Source organism: Pteropus medius, unplaced genomic scaffold (genome assembly GCF_902729225.1).
Source record: "Pteropus medius unplaced genomic scaffold, Ma_sr-lr_union100, whole genome shotgun sequence".
Classification (NCBI taxonomy): Eukaryota; Metazoa; Chordata; class Mammalia; order Chiroptera; family Pteropodidae; genus Pteropus; species Pteropus medius.
In genome coordinates this window covers 1,132,021-1,155,852 of record NW_024346824.1, presented here as the reverse complement: position 1 = coordinate 1,155,852, position 23,832 = coordinate 1,132,021, and the positions used below count along the sequence as shown (strand labels likewise).

Below are 23,832 nucleotides of genomic sequence, written 5' to 3'. Positions count from 1 at the left end.
TTGTCTTTTTCTCTTTTTAAAGTATCTTTAAAAATTAATAAAAATGATAATGTACATTTTGTGCCTATTGGCAAACACTGCTACTAGAAGCTTTGTTTGCATAGAGAGTGAGGTGCTAGTTAGCAAGGTCTTAAATTCTTTCCATCAACTCCCATTTCTTGTTTCTTAGCTTGGGTTTTTTCCCAGGACAGTTGGTCTATCTAGTATGTCCTCGGAGTAAATATAATACTGTGTTCGTTAGAGGCTCTCAGCAGTTGATTGATTTTCTCCATTATATCGCTCTATTTAAATTATATGTTACAGAACTTCTTCAAAGTTTCTGATTCTTTGATGGTACTTTTCCCTATTTTCCAGTGCTGCTAAGAGCTGTGTATTTTCTTGTATTTTAAAAATCTTCTTTTGTCATCTCAATGCATGTCTTTTAAATGAGTCTTAATCAGAATTTGCCTTTGTGTTGTGTAGATTTCTTTAATAAGCTGTGAGGACTATACTCAGAAAAGTCTTTGAAAAACTAAATTATATTCTCTCATCCCCTTTCATCCTCTCATTACCTTTATGTAATGATCCTGTCAGATATAAGAGTGACTTAGAGCTACTTGACCCAGCTTGTTTTTGTTTTAAGAGATTTTCTGTAACTTTTTCTCTCTCAGAAATCATCTATGAGTTTAAATTACAGACCATCCAAATATACTATTTTTTAAATTAAGAAAGTAGTCACTCTGGTCATGTAGTTTTTAATTTTATGCCTTTTTATCTTAATGATTAGCATTCATTCATTTCATTCAAAAATACTACTGAGTGCCTCTTCTGTACCAGGCACTATTCCAAGTGCTGGGATATAGTGCTGCATAAATAACACAGGCAAGGCCCCAGTGGAGGAGACAAATAGACAAGGAAAATTTATTAAATGGTGCTAATTACTGTGGAGAATTAAGTGATATCATAGAGTTTGGGTGACTACTTTAGATTGAGTGGTCAGGGAAGGGTTCTCTGAGAAGGTGACATTTAAGCTAAGACGGGAATGATAAGCCAGCCATATAAATATGGGGTGGAGCATTCCAGGTAGTATACAGGCTCTAAGGTAATAAGGAGCTTGGCCTGTATCAGGAGCAGAGGAGGCCAGTATGGCTGGAGTAAAGTGAATGTTGAGGCAGTAGAAGAGGAGGTGGAGGACGTAGGGGTCAGATCATGTAAGATGATGTGGATCAGGGTAAGGTACTTGGATTTAATTTTATGTGCTATGGAAAGCCTTTGGAAGATTTTAAGCATGGGTGTGACATCTAATTTACATTAACATATAATCAGGATAGGAACATCTAATGGCAAAAGTCAGCCAGTGCTGAGAGCCTCTAACCAAACATAGGCAAAAGGTTGCATTTACTCCTAGGGCATACTCATAGCTCAGTTTTTCTGGAAAAACCCTAACTAAACCTCAGAAACAGGAAATGAGCCAAACTACCTTGCTTTGAATTGGGGCTCCACCATTTACTAGCTGTGTAGCTTTGGGCAAATTATAAGACATCTCTCTGCACTGGTTTCCTCATCGATAAAATGAAGATAATAATAGTACTTACCTTGTAGTGTTGTGATAATTGAACAATTTAATATAAGTAGAGTGCTTAGGACAGTGCTTGGCACATAGTAAGTACATAACATTTAATTTTATTATTTATTTCCTCTAGATACGGATTATCTAACACAATAACCGTGTGTTTAGTGTGCCTTAAGTACTAAATTGTAAATCTTACTTAATTTTAATTAAATTTAAATTTAAAAACTGATCCTTGATGTAGTTTCTGGAAAAATTTTAAGTATGTTTTGAATAATTCAGTATGTGAATCTTCTTTTTCAACTATAAATTTTATGAAATTTGAATACAGATCAAGTACTGATAAAAATTTAGCATCTGAATTGAAATAAGCTATGATTATAAATACATAACATATTTTGAAGACTTAATATAAAATAGGATGTATTTTCATTGATTTTTATGATTATTGGCTGAAATGATAATGTTTCAATATATTGTGTTAAATAAGATGCATTAGAATTATTTTCACCTATTTTTTTCCTTTTAAAAATGTGACTACTAGAAAACTCAAAATGACGTAAGTGGCTTGAATAATATTTCTGTTGGATGACATTGCTCTAGGCCCTAGGGCTGGGGGAAGGACAGTGAAAGAAGCATATGGTCTGGGGTGGGTACTTTTTCTAATTACACAAATACCCCTAGAGATTCAAAAAAACTTCACCAAATGGAGCCTCCCTCCCCATCAAATTAATCCTGCTTCCTACCTTCTTGCTGCAGATCAGTGCCTTTAATGAGCCTGCCCTCATTTATTAGGAGTGTTTCGTATTCTTCAGGTGTGTCAGGGTGGGAAAAAAGTATGAATCACTGCTCTACATAAAAGAGTATTGCACAAGCTAGACACATGTCAATGATTTTGATGAAATAAATGTCTGGAGTTCTCTGTACTAAAACTACCATGTAAAATTGTTCTCCGAAGTAAAGCCCACCACTAATCCTGGTCGAAAGAACTCTAGAGACTTAAAATGAGGAAAAATTGAAGTAGATTTTAAATAGGGATAAATTGCTGGGTCAAAAGCTAAGGAAGTCGAGAAAGGCATCTTGTGTCCTAAAAGCTAAATTTCTGAGATTAAAAAAACAAAACAAAACAAAAACTCAAAAAGCTAAGCAACCATAAATTGATTTTGAAGTAAAACTGGACATATGTCTTTTTCTCTTCTCATGCCTCTCAATGCCTGCTTGTTCCATTGTTATATACAGAGATTTTCTGACATGTTTAAAGAGGCATTATTTTCAGGAGTTAGCATGAAGATTCCTAGCAAATTCTCTTAGCAAATGGTACCATTCTTCTGCCTTAGCTATTTGGAATGCTTATTATATATTCTTTTTGTATCACCCTCAAATAATTTTTTAAAATCTATGATACGCCTTAGCTTAATATCACTCAAAGATTATTTCATGCCTTCTCAGTCAAGTCAGTTTTCTAAAGAAGAGAGCCCTTTTCTCAGATTGCTGTACTGTTTCAGATTCACATTTCACTGGAAGCCACTTTGTGGTCTCTGGCCTTAATGTTACAATGAAGAAAAAAGTAGTCTCAAAGTTTCCCAACCAAAAATGGGTGTCAGGGCAATTGACTCAGTAGCTCACAGGAACAATAGGTATCACTTGTTAAATTTCCCTTTTTTCAATAATAACAGAATTTTCTCTGAAGCCTTAAAATCAGACACTTGTCGAGGTGGATGAGGAAACAGAGGCATGCCCCTAGCTTATAGTAAATACGAGACCTGCCTGGGAAGGTACTGTAGAGTTCTGACCTTCTGGTTTTCAGGTGAAGAATTTGAAGCCCTTGAGGAAGTGACTGCTCAGTGACTAAGAATGAACTAAGCCAAGTTTAAGTCTTAAGTTGCACCTCAGTTTCTTGGTATAGAGAAACCATAATTGCCCCAAGTTTGTAATTCTGTAAGTTTCATACAAGACCATGAGTAATGCCAAGCATTCATAACTCATTTTTTTAAGGCTAAGAGCCTGAGACTTTAGGGGGGTTACAGAATATCTTATAGATGTGGCTTTGCCAATGAACCCAATTTTCCAACCAGAAATGGGCGTCAGGGCAATTCCCTGAATAGCTTTACTTTATGTACCTGTTTCTATGGCCTAAGAAGAAGAGGATTTAAGCTATTCTCAGAGCTCTGTGTTTAAGGAGGTAGTTTTCTATTCAGGACTCTATCCTCTTAGACTCTAATAAAGATGATCTTAAGATCTCTGGTACCTTGTATCATATACATCTTTCAAAGGTGTACTTGGACAGTGTGAACAGATACAAAATGGTAAACAGGTTATTAATCTCTTATGCGTCCCCAAAGCCATGTGACTCTGACCTCAGATTTTAATTTTGTCACCATGAAAAGCTTCTGTTAAATGCTTCTATCTGCAGATGGTGACATGCATTCAAATCTTCACTCCAGAAATCCTTGGGGAAGTAAGTCACAATTAGAAGCTTAATGTTCTGGATAGTTACAGGTTCGTTTCATTTATTACACATTAAGACTTTATTTTAAAAAATCATTTTAGTTGTAAATTATTCTAAAATGGATTGCACTTTTCTTCTTTTTTTTTTAAGTTTATTGACCCTAATTTAACCTTTTCTTAACGATTCAGGTCCTTATGGTGTATGTGTATGTGTGTAAAGGATACAAAGTTCCATGGGCTTTTAGTAGTCTGTTTCTAACTCTATTTTTCCCATAAGTTCATTTTTTATTGCATGATTTTTACAGAATATAAGATTTTTCAGAAATGCATATTGTTGTAAAAACTCCTAAATTTAAGTCTATGAGTCACAATCAAAAATGGTTTGAAAGCCACTGTCCTGGGTAGCTCTTTCCTTGTGCTAATAATAATTTCTTATATTTACATAGTACTTGACTAATTTGTCAAACATATATACGTATATCTATATACATATACATATATATATAGCCTATGATAGGTAAACTAGGGAAAGGATTGACTTCTTCATATTTTAAAACTATGTAGTGGGCTATCATAGTGGAGCTAAAAAAGCATGAACTTTGAAATTAGACAATCTTTACTTTTAGCCTTCCCATTTAGTAGTCATGTGACTTTGGGTGCCTTAATTAATTTTGTTTAACTTCAGAACCTTGGTTCTGAAGTTAAATGGGTCATAATTATTGGGTGCTTTAAATATAAAAATGCCTAGTAGGAGCACCATGGACAGATCTCAAAAATAAAATGTTGAGTACACGTGATACAATTTTATTTATATACAGTTTAAAACCAGCAAACTAATCTACAGTGATAGAAGTCAAGATAATATTTACTCTTGGGTGAAGTAATGACAGGGAGAGAACACAAAGGAGTACTTTAAGCACTGGTAATGATCTCTTTCTTGGTTTGGAGACCCATTGTAAAAGTTCATTGAGTTTCATACTTATGATCTGTGTACTTTTCAAAAAGCATATATAATACTTTAATAAAAGGAGTCATTTTTAAAGTGCTTATTAGTATAGAACCTAGCACATAGTTCTTTCCTTTCTCTTATGATAGTTCCATTAGTTACCAATATGAAAGTTTATTTAAAATGATCCTACCCTCCTTTCCTGTAACCTTTCAATTTCTTTGTTCTGTTATGGTTCTTTGTCTCCTAATTCCGGTTTTATACCTATGCATGTTTTGTAAATATATTCTGATGGTAATCCTAATTGGTGTAGTTGAAGGAGTTTAGGTCAGTTAGACAGGGTGACATTGAATGTCTGACCAGTGTCTTCTAAGAGTAAGTCAAGAATATGAATTTTGACTTGATGCTATTCTCTGATAATTACATGATTTGATGTGTTACTTTGTAAATGGAGATTAAATGGATATTTTCCTAGTTTGTGTAATATAATTTTGCCTTAGATCAATGTCATTATTGAACTTTTTTATAGTGGGATATTGGACTTATTCTGTTATTTCTGGTACTTTTAATACAAGCCAATTATAGTGTAGAAGGCTTTGAAATGGTCACTATCATGCCTTGTAACACCTTATATATTTTGCTTAGTTTCTTATCACTGAAAGAGAACCATACTTACTGTTTTATTTTGTTTTTATACTACAAGTATAGAAATAGAACTTGTATACTTGGAAATTTATGCAAGATCCTATTATAAAAAAAATTAGAATTGTTGAAAATTCAATTTAAAGAATTAAGAAAGTTATTTTTTCTGCTAGGCAATGTGTGGAATATAAAATAAGCCTATGACAGTCTCTGCCCTCAGGGAGGATGGAATGCTAATAGGAGAGATTTATAAGATAGGCAGAATATGAATTTGCATTTGCTTTGGTCTTTGGACATTGGCCTTTGAGAGAAGTTTTCTGATATAGTAGCGAGGCCATCTAAACCAGAGAGCTGTGGTGATGATTGTATTGTAGATGCCAGTGGAGCCAAGATACAGAAAACTGACTGATTTCATCAGTGATCAGTGATATGACAAAAAGTTAGGGAGGTAGGAAAGTACCCCTTATCTATCAGATACTTATTTATATTAATTCATTAAAATAGATAATGCCATTCAATCCTCAACCCTTTGGAATAGATGCTATTATTCCCACTTTAAAGATGCAGAAATTGAGTCCAGAGACATTTAATATCCTGTCCAAGTTTACATAGCTAATATTCAAATTCAAAGCCTATCTGTACTACTTGCTAAATATAGATAGTATTGTCATCCAAAGAAAGGATGTGTTTATCAGAAGATAGCTTGAAAACATGCTAAATGAGAGGTCATAAAGAAAATAGATAGTATATTACATCTAGGATTATGCAGGAAAAGGAATGCTATAACTCCAGAACTTAATTTTTTGAGAATCCTTCTGAAGTTTTTTATATTCTTCGTGTGAGGTGGATGAATGAGACTGTCAGATCCTGGTGCAGACCCATCTGTTGCCTGTTTCTTTTCATTTTTTTGTGGTAAAATACATAACATAAAATTTACCATTTTTACCATTTAAACACAGTAAGTACATTTACAATGTTATATAGCTTTCACCACTATTCATCTTTAGAATTTTCTTCATTATCCCAAACAAACTCTGAACCTATTAAATCATAACTCTCCTCTGCTCAGCTTCTGGTAACCTCTGGTCTACTTTCCACCTCTATAAATCTGCCTATTCTAGTTACCAAATATAAGTGGAATCATACAATATTTGTCCTTTTGTTTTTGTTTCATTTCACTTAGCATAATGTATTTTAAGATTCATCCATGTTGTAGCAAGTAACAGAATTTTATTCCTTTTTATGGCTGAATAATCTTCCATTGTTTGTATATACCACATTTATATATCCATTCATTTACTGATGGACACTTGGATTGTTTCTACCCCTTGTTAATAATGCTGCTATGAACAGGTATCTGTTTCAGTCCTTGCTTGCAGTTATTTTGGGTATAGACCCAAGAGTGGAGTTAATAGATCATATGGTAATTCTGTGTTTAACTTTTTGAGATTTTCCACAGCAGCTGCACCATTTTTCATTCTCACTAGCAATTCACAAGATTTCCAATTTCTCCACATTCTCACCAAATTATTATTTTTGTTTGTTTGTTTTCACAATAGCCATCCTAATGGGTATGAAGTGGTATCTTGTGATTTTGATTTTCATTTTTCTAATGGTTAATGATGTTTAGTATCTTTTTATGTACTTATAGGCCATCTGTGTAGATAAATAGAAAAATGTCTGTTCAAGTCCCTTGCCCATTTTCGAATTGGGTTGTTTGAGGTTTTTTGTTGTTGAATTATACAAGTTCTCTGTATATTAATCCCTTATCAGATATATGATCTGCCAATATTTTCTCCTATTCTGTAGGTTGTCTTTTTACTCTCATGATAGTTTCCTGTAATGCACAAGTGTTTTTCATTTTAACGAAATCCAATTGCTCTGTTTTTTCTTTTGTCGACTGTGCTTTAGATGTCATATCCAAGAATCATTGCCAAATCCAGTGTCATGAAGATTTTCCCCTATATTTTCTCCTAAGATTTTTATAATTTTAGCTCTTATGTTTAGGTTCTTGGTATATTTAGAGTTAATTTTTGTGTATAGTATAAGGTAAAGGCTCTGCTTTATTCTTTTGCACGTGGATATCCAGGTTTCCCAACATCATGTGTTGAAAAAATATCTTTTTCCCATGGATGGTCTTGGCACCTTTGTCAAAAATCATTTGACCTTAATATGTTAGGGTTTATTCCTGGGCTCTCTATTTTATACCATTGGTCCATATGCCTCTCCTTATGCCAGTACCATACTGTTTTAATTACTGAAGCTTTGTAGTATGTTTTGAAATCAGAAAGTGTGTGTCTTCTAACTTTATTCTTCATTTTCAAGATTGTTTAAGCTACCTGGGGTCTTTTGAAATTCCATATAAATTTTAGGATGGCTTTTATATTTCTGCAAAAAGCATCATTGGGACTTTGATAGGGATTGCATTGAATCTGTAGATCACTTTGGGTAGTATTGTCATCTTAACAATATTAATCTTCCAATTCATGAACACAGATGCCTTTCCATTTATATATGATTTCTTTAATTTCTTTCAGCAGTGTTTTGTAGTTTTCAGTGTACAATATGGCTGTTATATTTCTCACAGTAAATTAATAAATTAGTATTCTAGTTTATCCATCATTGTTTAATGACCTATAGATCTGCCCTCAAAAGTCTATTCTATTTTTAACAGAGTCAGGATTCCAAATCCACAGAGCTGAGGGAAGAATCTTGGAAATTGGAAACCTAACTAAATTGCTGCCCTTGGAAACCCCATCTGGGAGTCCAGACTGCAGGTTTCCTCTGATAAAAACCTAATTTCACTGCACGTCTTCTTTGATCTACAGCAGTTCACATTTCTAATTTTTTCTATCTTTTGCTTCTAGATTTCTCCATCTTGCTAAAGAGGAACAATTTCCTATTTGGTAAAACTGTGATGGTACCATGCAAAAATCAGATCCTCGAAAAGGTCAGAACCTGTGTTTATATATAATTGAAATCGAGAATTATCCTCTCTTAGGCTATGTGCGAATGTATGTGAATGTATGTGTCATAAAAAGTGATTAGAGTGAATAAAAGAATCTTACCCTTTCTTGCTAACTTATCCTGCAATTTTAACAAATTTCACAAATCGTTTATACAACTCTTTGTGGTTTGCAAAGTAACCTTCACATAATTATCTCATACAATCTTTACAGTAATCTTATGAAGTGGGTACTATTGCTATTGCTGTTTTATGGAAACAACGAGGGGTTAAGAGACTTATTCAAAATCTTGTTACTATGAATGGCAAGATTTCGTCCTAGATCTTTGCCTCTAAATCTTTCTCTTCTCACTATATCACAGATTCATACTTAGTATCAGAATTTAGTAGACATGTAAGTACAGAAGCTGTATGAACATTGGAAATAGTGTATATAGAAGCTGTGAAAAAAGTTAAATACCATTAATAAATAAAATCTCGATATTGAATGTCTAACATAATTTTTGATATGACTCCAAACACTTAGTATGGCAAATGAGGCTCTTCACAAGTTGCTGCCTACCTCCTTTTTTATTCAGATCTCACTCCATTCCTGTCATTTGTCTCTATAGCTTATCCTATCTCTTTACATCTATAATAAACTGATGGCTGTTGTCCAAGTACACTGTCCATTTCCATGCCTTAGTACCTTCGTACTATATTGTCTTTGCCAAAAATGTGTATTCATCTTTCTTCTGATAATCTTAGCTCAACTTCATCACCTTTATGAAGCTTTCCTCAGATCCCCAAGCAAAGTTAATCATTCTTTTCTATTTTCCCAGAGCACTTTGTATAGCAAATCACTATTACAGTATAAATTTATATTATATTATGTTTGTGTATTTGAATAGCTCTCTATCCTGTGAGTTCTTTGCGAGCATAGTCTGGAACTTATTTGTTTTTGTAGCCTCAACACCTCAAGCTACTCCTAGATGTAGATATATTTTGTTTAAAGAATAAAAGAACAGCTTTCTTTAAAGGATCTGTACATTAATCTAAGTAGGAGACTGACTACGTAAAAATACTTAGAAGCTTGTAAACATATACAAATGAATATAGTACATGCTTGAAATAGAATAGTGGGATGACCACAGCCAGGCAGAGTTATTTAGAGAAGGATTCTTCTAGATCAGGGATCAGCAAACTATGGCCCATAGGCCAAATCCTGTCTGCTGCCTTTTTTGTAAATAAAGGTTTATTGGGACATACCCATATTCATTGTTAATGTGTTATGTATGCTGCTTTCATACTAACAGTCTCATAAAACTGAAAATATTTACTATTTGGCCCCTTACAGAAACAGTTTTCCAATCCTTGCTCTAGGAGATGGGTTTTGAATAAAGGTAGGAAAAGAAGAGGAACATGAATTGATGAAGCATGAGCATATATCATAATGCAATGAAAACAGGCCATAGTAGTAGATATGCTAAATAAGAAAGTTCCACTTTAATCCAGTTTGTCGGAGAGAGTTATGTTGAAGAGATGAAATGTCAGGAATGCTTTGGATTGAGAAAGAGGGAATGTAGAAATCCAATGGAAAGAAATTGTCGAGGAAACATTCCGGGCCTGTAGTAAAGTAGTTTCCTAAGTAGTAGCAAGGCATAACGATGATGATGATGATGATGAAAGAGAAGGAGAAGGAAGCAACAATACAAATAAATATTGATTGTCTACTATGTGCCAGGTACTATACTAAGTGCTTTATGTGTATCCTATTTAATCCTCCCAGCAACTATATGAGGTAATTACTGTGCTGTCTTTATTTTGCACATGAGGAAACCAAGGCACTAGGAGTCAAGTTACTTGGCCAAGGTTATACAACTAATAAGTGATAGAACCAAATCTGAACCCAGGCTGTCTGCCTTCAAAGTCTTCATAATAGAGGAGGGAAATCTGGAGATAAAAAAAAATACCCTTATTAGTAAAAAAAAAAAAAAAAAAGTACCCTTCAGCTCAGAGTAAGGTAATTAGTCTTAGTAATTAGGAAGTGTGCCAAACCATCATAGTAAGAGAAAATGAACATACCATAGAAGAGAAATGTTGGAAGGCAAATAGAATACTATGGATTAGGCATAATGGGCAGGAAAAGGAGGCAGATGCCTTATACAGTGAGTCATGTTATACAGTTAGTCATTAAGTTTAACCCTGATGAGACAGAAAGCTGTTAACCTTCTTTACACACATGAAAGTTCTCTTAAAATGCCTAAAGAGCCGGCATACACAATTGAGATAGAGATCAGCAGTGATGGCTATCTTTTCAAGGAGGTAGGTGGCATTCAACCTCCCCCCAGATATATTACAGTCAGTTCAACACCCTACCCCCAAATATATTATAGTCATATGTCGAATCATAACACACATCATTCCCTGTCATTCCGTTTTGTTCCCCCAATAGGACGTGTTCCCATCCAATTCCCTATCACTGCTGTGGCAAACATTTATCCTCTTGGGCCACTTTTTAAAAAATGTATGTATGAATGCATTAAAGTAATATATATACATAATATATATGAAAGATTTACCAACAGAAGTATAACAAATGGAAAGGGAAAGATTCCCTCTTATTACCATCTTGATATCACAAGAGAACCTCTATTAAAAGTTTGGTTTTATATGAAACTACCATTACTGATGGAAGTATGAGATTCCCTCATGGGTATTGAGATACAAAAAATATTGAGGATCATTTCCCTAAGGCCAAGATCCACTGCCAAGAATGGAAGAAACTTCCTGGGGATCTTCATCATTGGAAGTATAAGCAAAGATTTGGTAGTGATGTTGGAAGGTTCAAGCATTGGCTAGGACCGTTGAAATTGGAGGCAGGAGGAGACGTTGAACTGAATGGCCTTTAACATTTTTTCCAAACCTATAGTTCTATGTTACACCAATAGACTGATTACCAAGCGCAAAGGAAAAGACACCAGTGTGGCTTTGACATGGTTGACCTGAGTGGAGGACAAAGTACAATACATAAAATTCAAGTTTATAGAACACGTTACTTTGCAGCAAACATTTGAACATAAAACTCTGCTTCTGAAGTGTGCTTACTGGAATGAGGAGGAGATGGAGGAGGAAGGAGTAGAGGTGGGGGGGGGTGGTACAGCATTACTTTTTTCATAAAATCAGATGTATATATGTCTGCCAGGAAGTATGATGTAGCACCATGGGTACCAATAAACTTTTTTACTGTTCAGAAAGCATGAGCCAGAAACTTTCTAAAAGGCATTAGCTTCTCCTATGCTCAGGATCACTCCTCTGTAATCTTCTGGAAAGGGTAAACAGTATACATAATTGAAGTCTACAAGGACAGCCTGTAAGACAAAGGGAATTATGGCTTCTCTGCATTTTCATTAGCCACTCATTGCTAGCTGCTTTGCTTGTTAAAGGAAATATTGATGTTCTCTGGGGGTTCGTCTCTTGGTGTGCACGTGCAGAGATGTATAATTGCTACAGAGCGAGTAGGGGGAGGGATGATCACCAAGGAGAGATCTGCTCCAGCTTCTTTGTTCACATCTGCCACATGCGCAAGACAGGATTTATTGCTCTCTTTGAGAAAGTGATTGCCTAGCTTGCTTCCCCTCCCCCATCTTCTGGTGGATCATCCCAGAGGAATATTACCATCTTATCACACTTATCTCTAAATGGATCAAAGTAAATGAAGGAGAACTGGAGGCAGAGGATCAGCTGAGAGGTGCTAGGAATACTTGTTAATAAGAGAGTGGCTAATCAGTGGTATATCCCAGACCAGTCCCTGTCTGTCTCCTGCGTCCTCTGTAGCTTGTCCTTTGTGACCACAGTGGGGGCAGTTCTACTCCAGCTTTTCTGATTTAATCTCTGTGCATATTGGCAAAAGATTATGGCTTACTAAAACTACAACTGTTATCTAACACTGAAAGAGATCTGTTCTGTCTTAATAGGTTTTCAGAAGTACATTCGATGATTCTTTTTTCTATTTTTTTATTCGTGAGGAAAACATCCTTCATTCCCTGTTCCCTTCCTCCTTTCCTCATCGCCCTCTCTTTCTCACTGGTATGTGCATGTAAGCCTGTGTTACTTCTTTTGTATTTTCCAAGCTCTATGAATATTTAAAACACAGTACTTATGGATATCCTCTGTTTAATCTAATTTTACTTCATTAAATCGCAGACTATGCCTGATCTTATTCAAAACCCAGATCAAGCTAATAAACATTAATACTTCAGTTTTTACTTTAGTGAAACCACATTCACATGTGGTTTGTAGTTCTTCCCAAGCTGGGCTATTTATGTTAGAAGCATTTGTAAGGTTTCTTTTTCATGAGTTTGTTTTTGAAGAGTGATACTGTTGTTAAAGACATAGTTTGCATTCAAATCCTGCCTCTTCTTCTGACTGTATCCTTTTAGAAAGTTATTCAACCTCCCTGGATATCATTTCCTCATTCACAAAAAGTTGTAATGATACCATATTAAGTGGTATCATATTGGAGAAGATTCAATGAGATGGTGTTATTGAAATTCTTAGCGCAACATTTGGCACATAGTAAACACTTAAAAATAATAGCTATGTAATGCTAATAATAATTATTATTACTATCTTAATACACAAATGATCATTTATAACTGAATTTTTTTAATATCACAATATATGAAGAATTTTTTCTACTTTTTCTTGCTTTAGGTATGACCTGTTGTGATTGTTTTGTCACATTTTGAAAGGATGCTTCCATAGCCTTTTAGATTTTTATATTATGTATTATCTTTCTCTCAAGGGTTTCCAGAAAAACCAGGATCTTTATATTTGCTAGATCTGCACTATACAACACAGTAGCCACTGGACACATGTGTCTGTTTAAATTTAATAAAAATTGAATACAATTAAAAATGCAACTCTTCAGTCACACTAGCCACATCTCAAGTGCTAAATAGCCACATGTGGCTAGTAGCTACCTATTAGATGATGCAGATATAGAACATTTTTATCATTGCAGAAAGTTCTGTTGGTTGGCACTGCTTTAGGTATTACTAGTCTATGCTCTTGCACTCTTTTGTCAGAAATCAAAGAGGATATAAAAGACTATTCTCAGTGTTTCAGGGCTCTAGACATGGAAGGATTCAGGTTACTCTTCCTTTTCTAACCACAAAGTGTCGTAACTCTGTTTTGAAATAAATACTGGCACTTTCACTTCACCCGAGAAGATCACATTACCATAATTTTTAAAGGTCCCAGTCAACAGGTGAGAAGAAACCAAAGAGAGAAGAAGCAAAGTAGGAGTAATTCTACAGTCAAATGCTCTACTCCTGAGCTGTACTCCCATGACCGAGTAGAAGAAATTCTAGCAGATATTCCTAGAGTAGTTATTCAAATTGTGAATATTAGAATCTTTAGGGGCTAACTAGTAACAGGTGGTTCTAATGTCCTTTTTATAAGTACATTGTATTATTCACGATCTGAGTTTTCCCTCTAGTAAACAGCAAGTTTTTCCTTAATAATTCTGATTATCTGTATTATGCACTTTTAAAGCCATTTTTTTTCATTTGTTCTTCACAACTGAGTGAAGCAAGTAGCATTAGATTACCATTCCTGTTTTACTCATAAGAAAACTTAGACTCAGTGCAGTTAAGTTACTTGCCTAAAGTCTTTAAGGAAAAAAGACTTTAATGGAAAATAGAATTGAGATTCTAAACAGGATAAAATTTTAACTTCAAATTCAGTATTTTTTGTTTCATTTTTATTTTCTTTTGCTCTATTTTACCAATTAGACAGTGATAAAAGAAAGAATGAAAGTTCCTTTGGGCAACTAGAAAACTCACTAGTGTTGCATGGAGTGTTCTCAGAGAATTGCTACAGCCTCATTTGTCCTATGACCATGTGTATTAGTCAAGGAGGGCTGCCATAATAAAATACCGAAGGCTGGGTGGCTGAAACAACAGAAATTTATTTTCTCACAGGTTCTGAAGCTGGAAGTCCAAGATCAAGATTTTAGCAAACTGGTTTCTGGTGAGGCTTTTCTCCTTGTACAGACAGCACCTTCTCGCTATATCCTCACCTGGCCTTTTTCTCTGTATGTGTTTGTAGAAGGAGAAAAAGACAGGGAGAGGGAGAAGGAAAGAAAGAGAGAGATCTCTGGTGTCTCTTCCTCTTTTTATAAGGATACCGTCCTATCAGATTAGGGCCCCAACCCATGACCTCATTTAACATTAATTATTTCCTTAAAAGTCCTGTCTCCAGATACAATCACACTGGAGATTGGGACTTTTAACATATGACTTTTGTAGGGACACAGATCATTCTATAACAACATGTTAATGGTTTTTTTTAGTATCTTGATTTTCTGGCTTAACCTGGTTAGTTGGAAACTATATTTTAGTATTTGTGTGAGACCAAATGTAGGAAATATCTATATTCTTTATTTCTGTGGATATTAAGGCTTAGTTGAATTAAACCTGTGATACTTGCTATAAGGTACTGTCCCTGAGATATTCTAATTAGCAAAAAAATTGTATCTAACTGTCCTACTTTTCTTATAATGTAGCCTAACTTGTTAATAGTTAAAAATCTCAGTACTTTACAGAGTAATAAGTGTCCTCCTTCCTCCCTACCCCCATTTTACAGATGGAGAAATTAACATACAGAGTAATTAACACGTCAGAGGTCAGAGCAAGGTACTGGTGGATCCAGGGATAAATCCCAAACTTCTTAACTCGTTGACCAGTTTTTAGTTCATTGACTATGCAGCCTAGTGGTAAGTATCTTTTTACCCTCCTATTATATTGGTATTTAATTTTTAAGAGTACATTCCTTCTAATTATAAAATAATTGTGAAAAATTTTAAACATAAATTCAATTATGATACTCTAATACCTTTTATCTCTGTCAGTAATTTTTAAGCTTGATCAAGTTTGTAATTCTCAGTAATGATTTAGAAGAGAACAAAAATGGCAGATTACTAGAAAGATAGGAGACATCAAACCAGGAGAGAAGGCCCACACTTGGAGTGGGACATTGACCAGTATGACTGGAGTGTAGTGAAAAAGGGAAAAGTCATAATAGATAAGATCAGAGAAGTGGCAGGAGCCAGATCCTGCATAGTAAGGTACTCTTAACTCAGTGGAAAGCTGTTGGAGGTCCTTATGCAGCTAAATGGCATTATCTGTTTTATGTTTTAAAATGCCCATTCTGACCCCTGTGTGGAGAATAGGTTAGAGTAGGGCAAGAGCAGAAGCAGGAAAACTAATTAGCAGACTGTTGTACTGTTCCAGATAAGAGGTAGTGGTGACTTGAACTAGAGTGTGAGTGGTGAGATGAAGAGCAGTAGATGGATTTGGGATATGGACCGACAGAACTTACTGATGGATCGGATGTGAATGTAAAGGAAATAGAGACACCAAGGATAATTTTGATGATACTTGGTTTGAGCGACTAGGTGATAGAGATGCCATTTACTAGTTTAGGGAAGACAAAAAAAGGAACAGGTTGGCAAGCGGTGACATTCTGTTTTAGCCAGAGTGTTTCAAACTGTTAAGTTTGAAATATCTGATTGATAATATGTAGCGATGGCCTGTAGGTAATTGTATATGTGTGGAATTCCAAGAAGAGGCCACTGCTGGAAATATAAATTTGAGAGTAATCTCAGTGGAGTGGTAAGCAGAAAAACCCTTTTTGAATGAGGCAATAATGTGAGGAAGTGAGGAGGCAATGACTATAGACAACTCTTAAAATAAGTTTTCCCATGAAGGAGGGCTGAGAAACAGAAGAATGTAGCAGAAGGGATATATGTGGGATTAAGAGGGTTGCGGGGGGTGGTGTTTGAGTTTTTGTGTGTTTGTTTGTTTTGATAGGAGACGATGGAATAGTAAGATATAAATGATCTGTTAGAAGGGGAATACTTGCAAAGTCCTTAAGAGGATGAGAGGAAATGGGATCTGGAGCAAAAATGGAGGGTTGGCTTCTGATAAAAACAGATACTTCATCCACAGCAACAGGAAAGAAGTCAGAAAGAATAATGAATAAGTAGCTTCATTTATTCACCAGATATTAACTGAACACTTACTACTATACTATGCACTGGGGATATGCCACTAAACAAGATCAAGTCTGTACCTTCCTGAAATGAGAGGCGTATAGGAAGAATACGCCTCTCATTTCAGGAAGGTACAGACTTGATCTTGTTTCTGTTTTATAATAAGGGAAATAAATATCCCTTATTTCTGTTTTCTCAATGAACCCTGAATTAACATCATCCCCCTAAGACTGAAGGTGAGAGAGGGAATATATGGAGTATGAGGAGAGAGAAAAGGATATGAATTTTGTGTTATTTATTTATTTATTTATTTATTTATTTATTTATTTATTTATTTATTTATTTATTTATTTGGAGTATGGAGAAGAAAACTTAGTAGAAAATGTGCTGTGATTTCTAGACAGTGTTAAGTAGCATTTGAGAATTATAGCCCTGAATTTAAAGTGAGACCAGTGAGCTCGCATTCTTCAGCACTTGTGAACTCTTGGGATAGGCTTGATATAGGTAGATAAGTGGTTTTAACCAGAGTTAGGATTGAGGATTGGAGGGAGTTAAGTGTTTACCAGGGAGTGATTTTAATGAAGGACCATAGAATCTGCCCTGTATATAGGAAGAGAAGTGAAATAATGATGGGTGATTGATAGGTAGAGTCAGTAGATGAATCTAAATTCTCAAACAAGGAAAATGTATTTCTATTGCATAAGTAATGTATTCTCCTTATAGAAAATTTGAAAATATTTAAGATTAGAAAATAGAAAGAAAGAAAAAACAGTACTACCACCCAAAGATAACCAGTTTATATTTGCTGTGTTTACTTCTGTCTTTTTTCTAATGATAATTTGTATTAGTTTGCTAGGGCTACCATAACAAAGACTACAGACTGGGTGATTTAAACGACAGAAATTTATTTTCTCACAGTTCTAGAAGCTAGAAGTCCAAGATTAAGGTGTCAGCCATATTGTTTTTTTCTGAGTCCTCTCTTCTTGACTTGTAGGTATCCATCTTCTCCCTGTTTCTTCATATCATCTTTTCTCTGTACCTGTGTCCAAATTTCCTCTTCTTATAGGGATACCAGTCATATTGGTTTAGGGCCCACCCTGATGCCTTCATTTTAACTTAATTAACTTCTTAAAGACACCATCTCCAAATAGTCACATTCTGAGGTACTAGGAAGTGAGGACTTCATCAGTGTTGAGGAGACACAGTTCAGCTCATAAAGGATTGTTCTTTGTTTTTCATTTTTTACATAATCGTTATTATTCCATGAATATAATTTTTTATTCCATATTTTACCGGAAAACTTTATAACTTAAACATTTTTCTGTTACGTTGTTTAGCCTTTATAAAGTTCACTTGCAAAATATTTTGCAAGCGAATGTATTCCAGTATCTTAATCTGTCTTTTGTTCTAAACATTTAGATGCCTCCCCTTTTTTATGTATAAACAACACTGCAACTTTTAAAAATAAAACTTTTTTTCTGTATTTTGGATTATTACCTTAGAATAGAGTCAGAAGTGGACTACTTTATTGAAAACTATAGATGCATACTGCTAAATTGGAGAAGTATTGAATCTTGTATTTTCTTGGCACGTGACTTTTCTCTTTTCCCACAGAAATAGACTGGCATGATGTCAGAAAACACAAATATGGTCACCTGTCAGCGTGTGCATCCCAATATCGAGGTAAGAAAAAAACTCTGTTTAGCATGGAAGACTTTTATTTAACATCTCTTACCATAAAACCTTTGCTTTTAAAGGTCTGAGTATACAAAGAACTCACTGGTTAAAACAAAAACAAATATTGTCATTTATAGAGGTATCTGTCAAAAGCAATGTGCTTTGTTTTGAGCTGGAAATCAGGAAACTTAGATTTGAAATACAGGTAATCTCAAATTAGCTTCAGAGTTTTAGGCACTTAGCTTAGCCTCTCTGGACTTCCATCATTTTAAGAGTTTACACTTGGGAATAAGGCAGAATTGGATGGTGTACTTTCACAGTTACTACTTCTAAACTTGATATTTTTTAAAATGAGAGAATTGAACTGGACAAACTCTTGAGCCTTTGATTTACCCCAGAACTTCACTTTTGTATCATTTTGGTATGTTTGTCATGATGACTTACACTGTAACATTTTTTTTTTTAATAGAAGCTATTGACATCCTGGAGCTAGGTAAGATATTTTTCTTGTGTTTCCGTTAAATAAGGAGAATCATTAAGCCAGGGATTAGATTGCAACTAGGAAAATAATTCTGTGTCTGTGACTCATAAACTTGTGGATCCTGTGCTCTTGTCTGCCTACTGAGCCCACGTAATTCATTTCAGCCGCCATGTCAAGCCCTCTTATCAGGAGGCCACAGACCAAGCTAACAAAAAGGGAAGAGAGAGGATTTAATTACATAGAGTACAAGGATAATGGGAACTGAACCAACTGAAGTAATTTCTTAATTTACTAAATCCAAAGCTAAAACAAACTTCCACCGTCCATAATTCAGAATGGTGGGATTTCCCCAAAATAAATTATTCATGAGAGAGATTGAACTGAAATTAAAACTAACTTTTTAAAAAAATTTTCAACTAAATAAAAACTAAACTACTAAAATATACAATAACATGAGTCAGATTAATATTATACTTAGTTTTCATCCCTGCATAGTGTACTTTAGAAGTAAGATTTGAGAAATAAAACTAGTATTAATATTTCTCAGCTTTCGGGTTTTCTGCATAAACATTAGTGTTTATAGAATTCTTTAAAATCCTTCTACATGTTACACGAATATTGATATCCTGGTGCCTTTATCAATTTTTGTTCAAGTATCTTTATATATTTTGTTACTGCAACTTCATGTGTTCAGCTCCGTTACTATCATTGTCTATTTGCTTCCTCCTACCTTTTATTCCAATAACATATTACTTGCATTGCCCTTTGACAAAGGAGATAATGTAAAGTATTAGAACACTAGAGTAGGAGCCAGAACTTCTGGGTTCTTTGAAAGCCAACTCTGCCACTTAGTAACTCTGTGACTCTGATCCTTAGTTTTCTGACTTGTAAAATGGGAATAATAATCCATTCTGCCTACTTACAGGTTTATTAAGAAGATTACATGAGCTAATGATGTAAAAAGATCTTAAAAACTCTCAAATACTTTTCAACTTTGAAGGATTATTATTTTCATCCTGTTCAGCAACTATCCTCAGACTTTAAGTCAAATTTTGTGACATTCTTTGAAGTGAAGCATTCTGTGAATGTGAGCTGAAGAAATGAATGAAACAAAATCATGCAGATAAAGGGCCTAGCACTTGAAAAACAATAAACGATAGTCACTTTTTATTATTCCTAAAAAATTTCCTCAAGCTTTCTAAGGTGCTGGTGTGTGTTAGAAAAAACATGGACGTAAGAATCAGCAGGCCTTGGTTCAAATTCCTATTCCCCACTTGCCAGTTTTGTGAATCCAAGAAAATGACTTAATCTTTCTGAGCCTATTTCCTCATCTAGAAAATGAGAGTAAAACCTACTTCTCAGGTTATAATGAACATGGGAGCTATTGAACATAGTATAACATGGGGCTGCCAAGTGGAAGGCACTCAGTGATAGCTGCTGCTGTTTTGCATTTTGTTGCTTATGATAATAACAGTTATAGTTCAGTGACAAGGTATAAACAACCTGTTTTTTCACAGGGAATTGTGAAAAGTGGATAATCAATTTAACATAAAGTATATAAAGTAATGTTCAAATTTGAAAGTGTATTTTTCTTTTGGGAATAGAGTTAGTACACCCAGGCATATCCTCTGATAAATTAATCCTATATATTTCCTTTTAAATAAATCATGGCGAGAAGCCTCAAATATCAAAATGAAATAAAAATTAGAGGATTTTTAGAATCTTAGAGTGTGGAAGAGGCCTCAAAATAATCGAATTTGGCCCAGCATTTCAAAATCCAGAGTTTTGAATTTCTTATAAATTGTCTTGTGTTGAACTCAAAGTTGTTGGGGACTTATAACCTCCTTAGGCAATTCACATCATATTCAGACAGATAATTATTGAGCCAATATCTGTTTCTTTGTAAGTTCTTTTAGTCATACTTATAACTTTTAGGGTCACACGGAGTATGTTTAGTTAGTTTTTCAGTCACCAGCCTCTAGTTATTAGAAAGCAGCTCTAGGGACTACCTTCTCACTGCCACTGTGTTACTTTCCTAGAGCAGGCTACCATCGTCTTGTATCTAGATTGTTAGAACAGCTTCCTAACTAGTTTTTCTGCCTCCACCTTTTCCCTCCTCCAATCTGTTCTTCACACTGCAGACAGAATGACTCACCCTAAACGCTTCAATGCCTCTTATTATTAATGTGATGTGTGAGGTTCTCTGATACCTGAACACTGCTTTTATCTACAACCTCTTTTCTAAACTGTTTCTTTAAACTCTGTCCAGTAGCCATATCAAAAGATTCACTTGTTAGAACTGCTTTTTCTCACTTCTAGATTTTTATACATACTTTTCTTTCTTTCTGAAACAAACAAAAAATTCCTCTTTGGCTGACTCTTAGAGGTTCCTCTCTCTGGGAATCCTTCCACAAACCCTCTAAGGGGCTCCTGTAGTATCCTCGTCTCCAAGGGTAGCACTTACCAGAGTTCATAATAATTGGCTGTTTGGGCTCTGTCCCTCACTAGACTATAAACCTCTATGAGGGTCAAGAACAATATTTTGATTATGGTTGTGTATCCAACACCCACACAGTGCTTTGGTATACCAGGGGTCCCCAAACCCCAGGCCATGGACCAGTACCAGTCACTGGCCTGTTAGGAACTGGGCCACACAGCAAGAGGTGAGTGGCGGGTGAGCAGCAAAGCTTCATCTGTATTTACAGCCGCTCCCCAGTGCTAGCATCACCGCCTCGACTCTACCTCAGATGATCAAGCATTAGATTCTCATAGGAGCACCAGTCCCTGGTACCCAAAAAGTTGGGGACCACAGGTGCACACTATATATACCTGTTGGATGGACAGATGAAGAAATGGCTCTGAGACTTTGCTTTCTTATTCATGCTAAATATTCATTGTTCTTTCAGCTAACCCTCAGGTGACATGGTTTTGTGTTCCTTTACCATGTAGATCACCATTTAGACTTTGGTTTATTCTATTTCTCTCAAAGTATAGCTCCCAAAACTAAATTTAATATACCAGGTATAATTTTACTTGTCAAAAAACATTAAGACTATTACTTGCTTGCTTCTTTTTATTTGCTGAACTTTTATTTAACCTCTGTTAAGTTTTAGGCACTGTGTTAAACAGAAATGATTTTTAAAAATTAATATAAGATAGCCCCTATCTGAGAAGAGCTCACATAAATAATTAGAATGATATAATGTGATGAATGTGAAAGTAAAGGTATGAGCATGATGTTATAGGAGATAGGGAAATGGATGGTTTGTTCTGGGAAGACAGGTAAAATCAGAAATTCTCTTTTCAATTTGGTGTTTTATCTTTAGATAATCTATTCACAGATATCAAACTATTGATCTAAAAAACCCATGGACAATGTTTTGAGAATGAACTACTATGTATCTCATAAACTTAGCTTTGGACATTTTAGAATCACCGTGTTTTATTCAAATTGGATGTGCCACAACTTATTAATCATTTGAAAGTGTCAAAAAAGCATAGAGTTAAGAATATGACTTATGAAAAGGACTTGCATTATCAGATATTTAAATTGATCATGAAATTATATGAAATAAAGTAGTCCTGGTGCTGGAATAGACTGATAAGAGGAACAGAATATAGAGTCCAGAAATAGATTCAAGTGTATTTAAGAAATTAACATATGATCGAGGTGACATTTCAAATCAGTGGGGAGGAGATGATTTATTCAATAAATGATGTCGAAGCACATTTGTGAAATAAAGGTTAAAAGGAAAGCTATATTTTTGCCACATTTGTCTCACAAAATAAATTACAGATAGATCAAACACTTAAATGTAAAAAAATGAACCTTGAGAAATCCCGGAAGAAAACATGGGTTAATATTGTAATATTGAAGTGAGGAGAGCATGATATGAAAATGAAGAAACTATAAAAGAAGACAGAAATTTAAGGGCAGATCCTATCAGACTGAGACAAATGTCTTCAACGTATTTGATAAAGGACTAATATCCTTAATCTATAAAGAACTCTTAGAATCTGTGAGAAAATAAAAGAAGACTTTGTGAAAAATGGCAAAAATAAAATACAAACTGACTAATAAGCCTAAAGAGATCTTCAACTTTATTAGTAATCAAAGAATTGCACATAAAAGTATAACATTTTTTTTTCCACTGGTAAGATTTATCAGAATTATAGAAATGGATAAAAGAATTTTAGCAAGGATAAAAGAAACATGGTTTTTATGTACCCTTGGCAGGAATTATATTGCATCAAAATAAAATATTACTCTTTGTCCATTAATCTCACTCTAAGGAATTTGTCCTAAGGAAACAATCTTAAAAGTGTTAAAAGGTATGTATACAAAGATACTCATTAAAAATTACAAAACACTTAAATGACAATCAATAGTATTTAACAAATACTATCGTTATGTAAATTATGGTACATAGAAACAGCTGAACACTTTTCACTTAATAATCTTGGAGTAGAATTTCTGGTCTAAAAACTATTTTTATTGCTCTTAGGAATTTGGGTTGCACACTTTAGGTGGAATAAAGTAGAGGTCTTGTAGAGGAATGTGGCTAGAACAGTAGCCATGAGTGGAGATACCTGACATATGTCAAATTAGCAGTAGTTAAGGAAAATATTTAGCAGTTGGGACATATTTAGAGAGATTAGATATATTATGTCAGGAATCAGTGAGTAGAGGTTGGGAGAAGGCAGACTTTGACTGACTGTAGAGGTTAAAGTCTGTCCATTTGTACCATTAAACAATAGTGAATAATGAGTTTCTCATCATTGTAAGTATTCAAGGCACTGGAGGAACCTTTCAGGTCCTAATTGTTGGTTGGATCAACTCATCAAGATTCCTTTCTTGACCATCTTGCCTAAATTAGTGCACATGTTCTTGGCACTCTCTTTCCTGCTTACCTTGCTTTATTATTTCTTTATTTGCAGAGGGCCAGGAATTGTACAATTATTATCTGGTGTCTCTGTTATCTTCTGGACCAACTGATATATGTTCGTTTGTTTATTTATTCTCTCTCTTCCCCTTATAATGTAAGTTCCATGTGGACAGAGACTTTGGCTATTTTGTTCTTTGCTA

At 34.7% G+C, this 23,832-nt stretch overlaps 1 protein-coding gene across 16 annotated transcripts in view; it reads left to right on the top strand.

Annotated features, from left to right (window-relative positions):
• The window catches only part of SCMH1 (Scm polycomb group protein homolog 1), a 141,420-nt gene that overhangs the window by 22,597 nt on the left and 94,991 nt on the right, over positions 1-23,832 (top strand). For 8 of the 16 annotated variants that reach the window (XR_005655839.1, XM_039876703.1, XM_039876690.1 and 5 more), the window contains exons 2-5: positions 8,453-8,535; positions 15,181-15,310; positions 18,203-18,271; positions 18,735-18,758. Coding sequence is in view for 10 of the 16 variants with exons in the window: in XM_039876703.1 (XP_039732637.1) it covers positions 15,298-15,310; positions 18,203-18,271; positions 18,735-18,758 (106 nt within the window). In the remaining 6 variants the exon portion in view is untranslated. Of the gene's footprint in view, positions 1-8,452; positions 8,536-15,180; positions 15,311-18,202; positions 18,272-18,734; positions 18,759-23,832 lie in introns of those variants that run through there. The other 8 variants (XM_039876697.1, XM_039876702.1, XM_039876695.1 and 5 more) reach the window with 5 other exon arrangements.